General features: G+C 37.1%; 1 protein-coding gene across 1 annotated transcript; it reads left to right on the top strand.

Annotated features, from left to right (window-relative positions):
• Window positions 1-207: 207 nt before the first annotated feature.
• LOC114169289 (phosphoenolpyruvate carboxylase) lies at window positions 208-6,657 on the top strand. Its single transcript, XM_028054370.2, has 10 exons — window positions 208-702; window positions 1,359-1,753; window positions 1,957-2,041; window positions 2,768-2,990; window positions 3,240-3,343; window positions 3,436-3,523; window positions 3,734-3,888; window positions 4,352-5,350; window positions 5,721-6,107; window positions 6,189-6,657. The coding sequence occupies exons 1-10, from the start codon at window positions 535-537 to the stop codon at window positions 6,483-6,485; spliced, it is 2,901 nt and encodes a 966-aa protein (XP_027910171.1). The 5' UTR covers window positions 208-534; the 3' UTR covers window positions 6,486-6,657.
• The last annotated feature ends 690 nt before the right edge of the window (window positions 6,658-7,347 follow it).

A 7,347-nucleotide genomic window follows, 5' to 3' on the forward strand; every position in this document is an offset into this window, starting at 1 on the left:
GAGGAATCCTCTTTGTATATTGTTATAGATATATCGTTATAGATATAATTTTATCACAATTTCATCATTAATTTCATCTATAATATGGATGAAATGTTTTATCAAACACACTAAATTTAAAAAGAAAAAGAAAAAACTACCTGGTACTAATTTTTCTCTATAAATTCAAGGTCCTCTCCTCCTCAAACCATGCGTCTCTCTTTGTCTCTCACAGTGTTGTGGTTTTAGTTGAATTTCAACACTTTTTCTGAATCTTTCCGTGCAGAGATCATAGGAGGAAGAACTATTAGCTTTGATCCTACGAAATCTCTCTGAGTCTCTTTACCCTTTGTTGCTGTCATTCTCTGCTTTTGATCTTGAGACCACCACATTGCATCCCTCTCGTGAAACACCTTTTCGTTGCCAGAATATTGCATCACTCTCGTAAAACGCTTTTCAATCACAGAGTGAAAAGCAAAGCCACTGAAATTGTGTGTTCTGTTGTGTTGGTTGTGTTGTGTGATACAGATACATAAATAGCTACAGAGAGAGAGGATGGCCACAAGGAACCTTGAGAAGATGGCTTCAATTGATGCTCAGTTGCGGTTGCTGGCACCAAGTAAGGTTTCTGATGATGACAAGCTTGTTGAGTACGATGCTTTGTTGCTGGACCGCTTCCTTGACATTCTTCAGGATTTGCATGGGAGTGATATTAGAGAAACTGTAAGTTTCATGCCTTCACTCCCACCACACTACACTTTGTCAGGTTTAGTTTTGTGGGGTTTTGACAAGATCCTATTTTTTTCTCGATAGTCATGGATTTGTGATACCCCATTTCGATTTTGGTGAGATGGTAGACGTAAAGATGGTAATTTTTGCTTCATTTTGATGGATTTCTAAAACCCTGTTTAGTGTTTGAATGGTAAGGTTTTTGGTGTTGGAACATAGTAATTTGGTGAGATTTTCTACAGATGAATTTTTCAACTGCCTCATTTGAAATAAAGTTTACGAATTGACATATAAAATGAATAATAATTTACAAAATCAGTATTCATTCCCCTTTGGATTTAAAACTGCTTGCCCCTGCAGTTTCTTTTGAATTGCCAGTGATTCTCTTGATCCAGGGTATGTATGCCCTCTGGAATGGGTGGTTTGAACTATCTTTGGTAGGTTTATGAATTCTGAATTGTTTGTTCTGTGTTTCTTGTCGTTATGGTCCCTTAAATTTTTAGTGAAATGCCGATTCAAGATTTGGTAAATCAAATCAATTGTACATATATATTTCCTTTGCGTACAAAAAGTCTGGCTTGTGTTTTTTCGCTCTTCATTGCACAATTGATTATGTGGCTTATTTGTTTTGGTAATTTGATGTTGACTAGGTTCAAGATTGTTATGAACTGTCTGCTGAGTATGAAGGGCAGAATAACCCTCAGAAGTTGGAGGAACTCGGGAACATGCTAACTGGTCTTGATGCTGGGGATTCTATTGTGGTTTCTAAGTCCTTTGCTCATATGCTTAATTTGGCCAACTTGGCTGAAGAAGTTCAAATTGCCTACCGTAGAAGGATTAAGTTGTTGAAGAAGGGTGATTTTGCTGATGAGAATTCTGCTATCACCGAGTCAGATATTGAAGAGACCTTCAAGAGGCTTGTGAATCAACTGAAGAAGACCCCTCAAGAAATCTTTGATGCTTTGAAGAGCCAAACTGTAGATTTGGTCCTAACTGCTCATCCTACTCAGTCTGTTCGTAGATCTTTGTTGCAAAAGCATGGCAGGTTTGTCCATTATTTATTTCAATCATGATTGTTGTAATGTAGGTCGGAGGAGTGATGGTAGTCCATTTGTTAGACATTTATTAATTTATTGCACTGCAAACACAGTTACATGTAATCCTTGACAAGGAAATCCTCAGTTGGGCTGTTTTTATAACTAAAATTTTAATCTTTCACTTGACAATAATTTCCTTCTTTTATTTCAGGATTAGGAATTGTTTGACACAATTGTATGCTAAAGACATAACACCAGATGATAAGCAGGAGCTTGATGAGGCTTTACAAAGAGAGGTACCAAACTGTTGATTGTTCTTGATTTTATATACTTGTGATGACATTAATGACAGCCACATGGTTGGTTCTTAATTTTTGAAACTTTGCCTATATGGTTATTTTATGTAAACATCAGAATTGAGATTGATATTTCATTGTGTTTAGAGATGATAACCTTTTTATTTATTAAGTAGTGACATTATTTTTTTTGGTTTAGCTAAAACAATCAGGGATAGGTGTGTTGTATGTCTATTTTTGTGGGCAGCATTGCATAAAAGCCATGATAGTACGATCTTCTTGTATAAAGATATAATGGGTGGATTTATTATGTGTTCGGTATCCAAAATTAAAACCTTTTGGTTTTCCATAAGCATTTGACATCTTATGTATAGGTTGAGAATTGGCATAAGTTTTATACAATTATAGTTATGATTGATCTAATCTAGCTTCAACTTGAGCAATGTCAGATCAAAATTTCTGTCTTTAAATACTTTAATTAGATTTTAGCTTTGAATAAGTCTATGTTGCTGGTTAGCTGAAAAGCTCTAGTTTTAAGGAGTTGATTATTCCGTTTGAATTTCCTATTCTACTTTGTTTTCAATTATATTTGAATTCTATTGACAGACTTCTATAAGGAGAGTAATGTTTTTTATTGTGGTTTCAAATTGGTGACTAAAATTGCATTTGACCATATGCCAATCCTTTTGGTATGGCTAAGGCTCTAATGATGTTTCTCTCATGCAGATTCAAGCTGCATTTCGTACAGATGAAATTCGCAGGACCCCTCCTACACCTCAAGATGAGATGAGAGCAGGAATGAGCTACTTTCACGAGACCATCTGGAAAGGTGTACCAAAATTTTTGCGCCGTGTTGACACAGCTCTGAAGAACATTGGCATAAATGAACGTGTTCCACATAATGCCCCTGTTATTCAATTCTCTTCTTGGATGGGAGGAGATCGTGATGGTATCTTTCTTTTCTTCCTAAGCAGTTAATGAGCTGAAATATTCCTTTTTATGCTGTATTATTTGTTAAATTCATGTTACTTTTTGCCGAAGTATGTATTTAGTATAGATTCAAAATCTTTTCACGTCATTTTCCTTATTCAGTTTTCCGTCTAGTTAAGCTATCAACTTCAGTGTCAAATAGTTCCAGAGACGTGCTGCATGTATTCTATTAATCACCATCTTACTATTTGTCTAATGTGTGTTGCAGGTAATCCCCGGGTAACTCCAGAAGTTACAAGGGATGTGTGTTTGCTAGCTAGAATGATGGCTGCTAATTTGTACTTCTCTCAGATTGAGGATCTCATGTTTGAGGTATCAAATATGGTGGTCAATACAGACAATTTATTTTTTTCTAGCATCAAGGTTAGTGTTTTAACATCTTGCTTCTTGTTTGTTCCTGGCAGTTGTCTATGTGGCGCTGCAATGATGAGTTACGTCTTCGTTCCGATGAACTCCTTACCTCCTCAAGGAGAGATGCAAAACATTATATTGGTATGTACTCTATAGCAATGATAACATTTTGATCTGAATTATACTGTATAAACTATTATTTTCTTTATTGGGGATCTATGGCATTGATAAGAAAATTTCATTTTCAACACTAAACTAATTTGGTGGTTCTCAGAACTATTGATTCATTTAGAATTGAACCTTTTGATAACTAAATTGTATTGAATATTGATAAATTATTTATTGCTCCAGAGTTTTGGAAACAGATTCCTCCAAGTGAGCCATATCGTGTTGTTCTCGGTGATGTAAGGGACAAATTATATAATACACGGGAACGTGCTCGGCAGTTGTTAGCCAATGGAAGTTCTGAAATCCCTGAGGAGACTACCTTCACAAATGTCGAACAGGTATCATCCTGAAATAGTCTTATAAATTTTGAGATACAAATAATTAACTTTTACACCAGTAAGGAAAGTGCTTTGAAGTGACTCATTATTGCTTCCATCTGTCTTAGATTATGTTCTATTTTTAACACTGAATTTCTTGCCATTTTCTCAAGACATAAACATGAATAGTTCATTGTTTGATGATTATGTTAGTAGCAGTGCTGAATTTCCCATCCTTATAAATTGTTTGACTTCTTGATCAAGGGAATACTGACATATATTAGGTTTGGTTGCTAATAATTGTAGTAAATATCTATTAAGTTGGCAACGTTTCTTCTCTCAACTCAACTCTAATTCTTACCAATTTGATTCGAACAGCATAAAGTCCACAAATCTGAAAATGCAAGATTACGAGTTTTCAGAATAATTTTGATAAGTAAACGTATTATATTAAAGTATATAACCTTCAAATTTTTTGTTGTAGTTCCTGGAGCCTCTTGAACTGTGTTATAGGTCGCTGTGTGCATGTGGTGACCAACCGATAGCTGATGGAAGCCTTCTTGATTTCTTGCGCCAAGTTTCCACATTTGGGCTTTCATTTGTAAGACTTGATATCCGCCAAGAATCAGATCGGCACACTGATGTTATGGATGCTATTACAAAGCACTTGGAGATTGGATCTTATCGAGAATGGTCCGAGGAACGCAGGCAGGAATGGTTGCTATCTGAGCTCAGTGGAAAGCGCCCTCTCTTTGGTCCTGACCTTCCCAAAACCGATGAAATTGCTGATGTATTGGAAACCTTCCATGTCGTTGCTGAACTTCCTTCAGACAGCTTTGGTGCTTATATCATCTCAATGGCAACAGCTCCATCTGATGTGCTTGCTGTAGAACTTTTACAACGTGAATGTCATGTGAAGCAGCCATTGAGGGTTGTCCCATTGTTTGAAAAACTTGCTGATCTTGAGGCTGCTCCTGCTGCAGTAGCCCGCTTATTCTCTATAGATTGGTACAGAAACCGTATCAATGGGAAACAAGAAGTTATGATCGGCTACTCAGACTCAGGAAAAGATGCTGGCCGTTTCTCTGCAGCATGGGCACTGTACAAGGCTCAAGAGGAACTCATAAAGGTTGCAAAAGACTTTGGTGTTAAGCTTACAATGTTCCATGGCAGAGGAGGGACTGTGGGAAGAGGAGGAGGTCCCACTCATCTTGCTATATTATCTCAGCCACCAGATACCATTCATGGCTCACTTCGGGTAACAGTGCAGGGTGAAGTTATTGAACAGTCTTTTGGAGAGGAGCACTTGTGCTTCAGAACACTTCAGCGTTTCACTGCTGCTACACTTGAGCATGGAATGCACCCTCCTGTGGCACCAAAACCAGAATGGCGAGCCCTCATGGATGAGATGGCTGTCATTGCTACAGAGGAGTATCGCTCTGTTGTTTTCCAGGAACCCCGTTTCGTTGAGTACTTCCGATGTGTAAGTTTTGTTCAATACTTCTGTACAAAAAGATGTTTTTGAAAATAATCTCGCAGTTGAATTCCGTATTTTGCAAAAATGATAACCTAATTGGCATGACTAACCAACACTGCATTAATATTGTTTTTCAACAAGAAGAAATTCATGTAACATTCTCAATGACATTTATGTCTGCTGGTTATCATTTATTTTCGTTCCAGAATCCTGCAAATATAGTATTATCAGTTACAAAATCTTGACTTAATTGGAATACAATTATATATCTGATGATTTAAGAAACACATGCTCTTTCCTTTGTAGTTACAACACTTTTACTTGCAATTTCTTAACTAGTTTTCTTTCCTATATCACTGAATATTGCAAACTGCAGGCAACACCTGAGTTGGAGTATGGAAGAATGAACATTGGAAGTCGTCCATCAAAAAGAAAGCCAAGTGGAGGAATTGAATCACTCCGCGCAATCCCTTGGATCTTTGCTTGGACTCAGACAAGGTTCCATCTGCCTGTATGGCTGGGCTTTGGAGCAGCATTTAGGCATGTAGTGAAGAAGGATCCAAAGAATCTGCAAATGCTTCAAGATATGTATAATCAATGGCCTTTCTTCAGGGTCTCCCTTGACTTAGTTGAGATGGTGTTCGCCAAGGGAGACCCCGGGATTGCAGCCCTTTATGATAAACTCCTAGTGACAGAGGAACTGTGGCCATTTGGTGAGAAATTAAGGTCCATGTATGAAGAAACCAAGAGCCTTCTCCTTCAGGTAATTTATAGTTACTGCTATAGACTTCATATATATCTAAACTATGATTCTGCATTTACGATGGTACCATGTTGTTTGTAGGTTGCTGGACACAGAGATCTCCTTGAAGGAGACCCCTACTTGAAGCAAAGACTTCGTCTTCGTGATTCATACATCACAACCCTTAATGTCCTTCAAGCCTACACATTGAAGCGAATCCGTGATCCTGACTACCATGTGAACTTGAAGCCACACTTGTCCAAAGACTACATGGAATCAAGCAACCCAGCTGCTGAGCTTGTGAAACTCAACCCTACTAGTGAATATGCTCCTGGTCTTGAGGATACCCTTATTTTAACAATGAAGGGTATTGCTGCTGGCATGCAGAACACTGGTTAAGCTATGTTTTGCTTTGTTGCGTTTTCTTTGCAAGTACCTTTGTGGCTTTGGATACATACTTTTTAACCAAAGTTGGTGGCTACAAGTGTGAACTGGCTCTGAATAACAGTTAATCTATCTTTTATCATGCAATAAAACGGGATATTGGCCTATGCATATACTTTGATTTTAACTGCATTCTCTTCTCTTCGATGTTATGTGTTTCTTAAGTTTTTCGGTTCTTCTCTTTGGGATTAGTGTCTTGTTAAAATTTTAAAATGATGGCGCTACAAGGGGTACCCTATGTGCTCGATGCTCTCAAATTAGGTTACATGGGGAACAAACGAACAAACCTATCAGAGGTTCACCATAAAGGGAGCATGTGTCAGTGTGTGGTCCAAAAATGACCAACTTCGGAAATGGTAATACCTGCCAATGCTTGAACCTTTTAGCACCAGTGTACTAGTGTTTTCTGCACCTGTCAACGATCAAATTTTAATTTAGCTCTTATTTTTCTTTTAAGGTAGTGTGATACATAATAAAGTTGAAAAAAAGGAGTGAAAAGGGTTTTTTTACAACTTAACTATCTATATATCATGATTTTACAACTTAACTGTCAAGATACTGTTTTATTACCAATTAAAAAGTCGATAGTAGATTAAGGGAAAAAAGTTGGTGGTAAAAATTTTAAAATAATAATAGTTGAATGGTAAAATTGTAATGGAGTAAGAAAATATTGTATGAATTTTATTTTATAGTTGGTATATTTGTGAAGAGAACCGAACATGCCATGAGGTTAATTAGTTTCATGGGAAAGGTGGAAAAAGAAAAGAGAGAACCGAACAGAATGTTCTATTCCAATACGTTACACAGTCATTTTTCC

The sequence above is a fragment of the Vigna unguiculata genome, chromosome 11 (assembly GCF_037176805.1).
Source record: "Vigna unguiculata cultivar grain cowpea cultivar isolate G323 ecotype 2 chromosome 11, ASM3717680v1, whole genome shotgun sequence".
Lineage (NCBI taxonomy): Eukaryota > Viridiplantae > Streptophyta > Magnoliopsida > Fabales > Fabaceae > Vigna > Vigna unguiculata.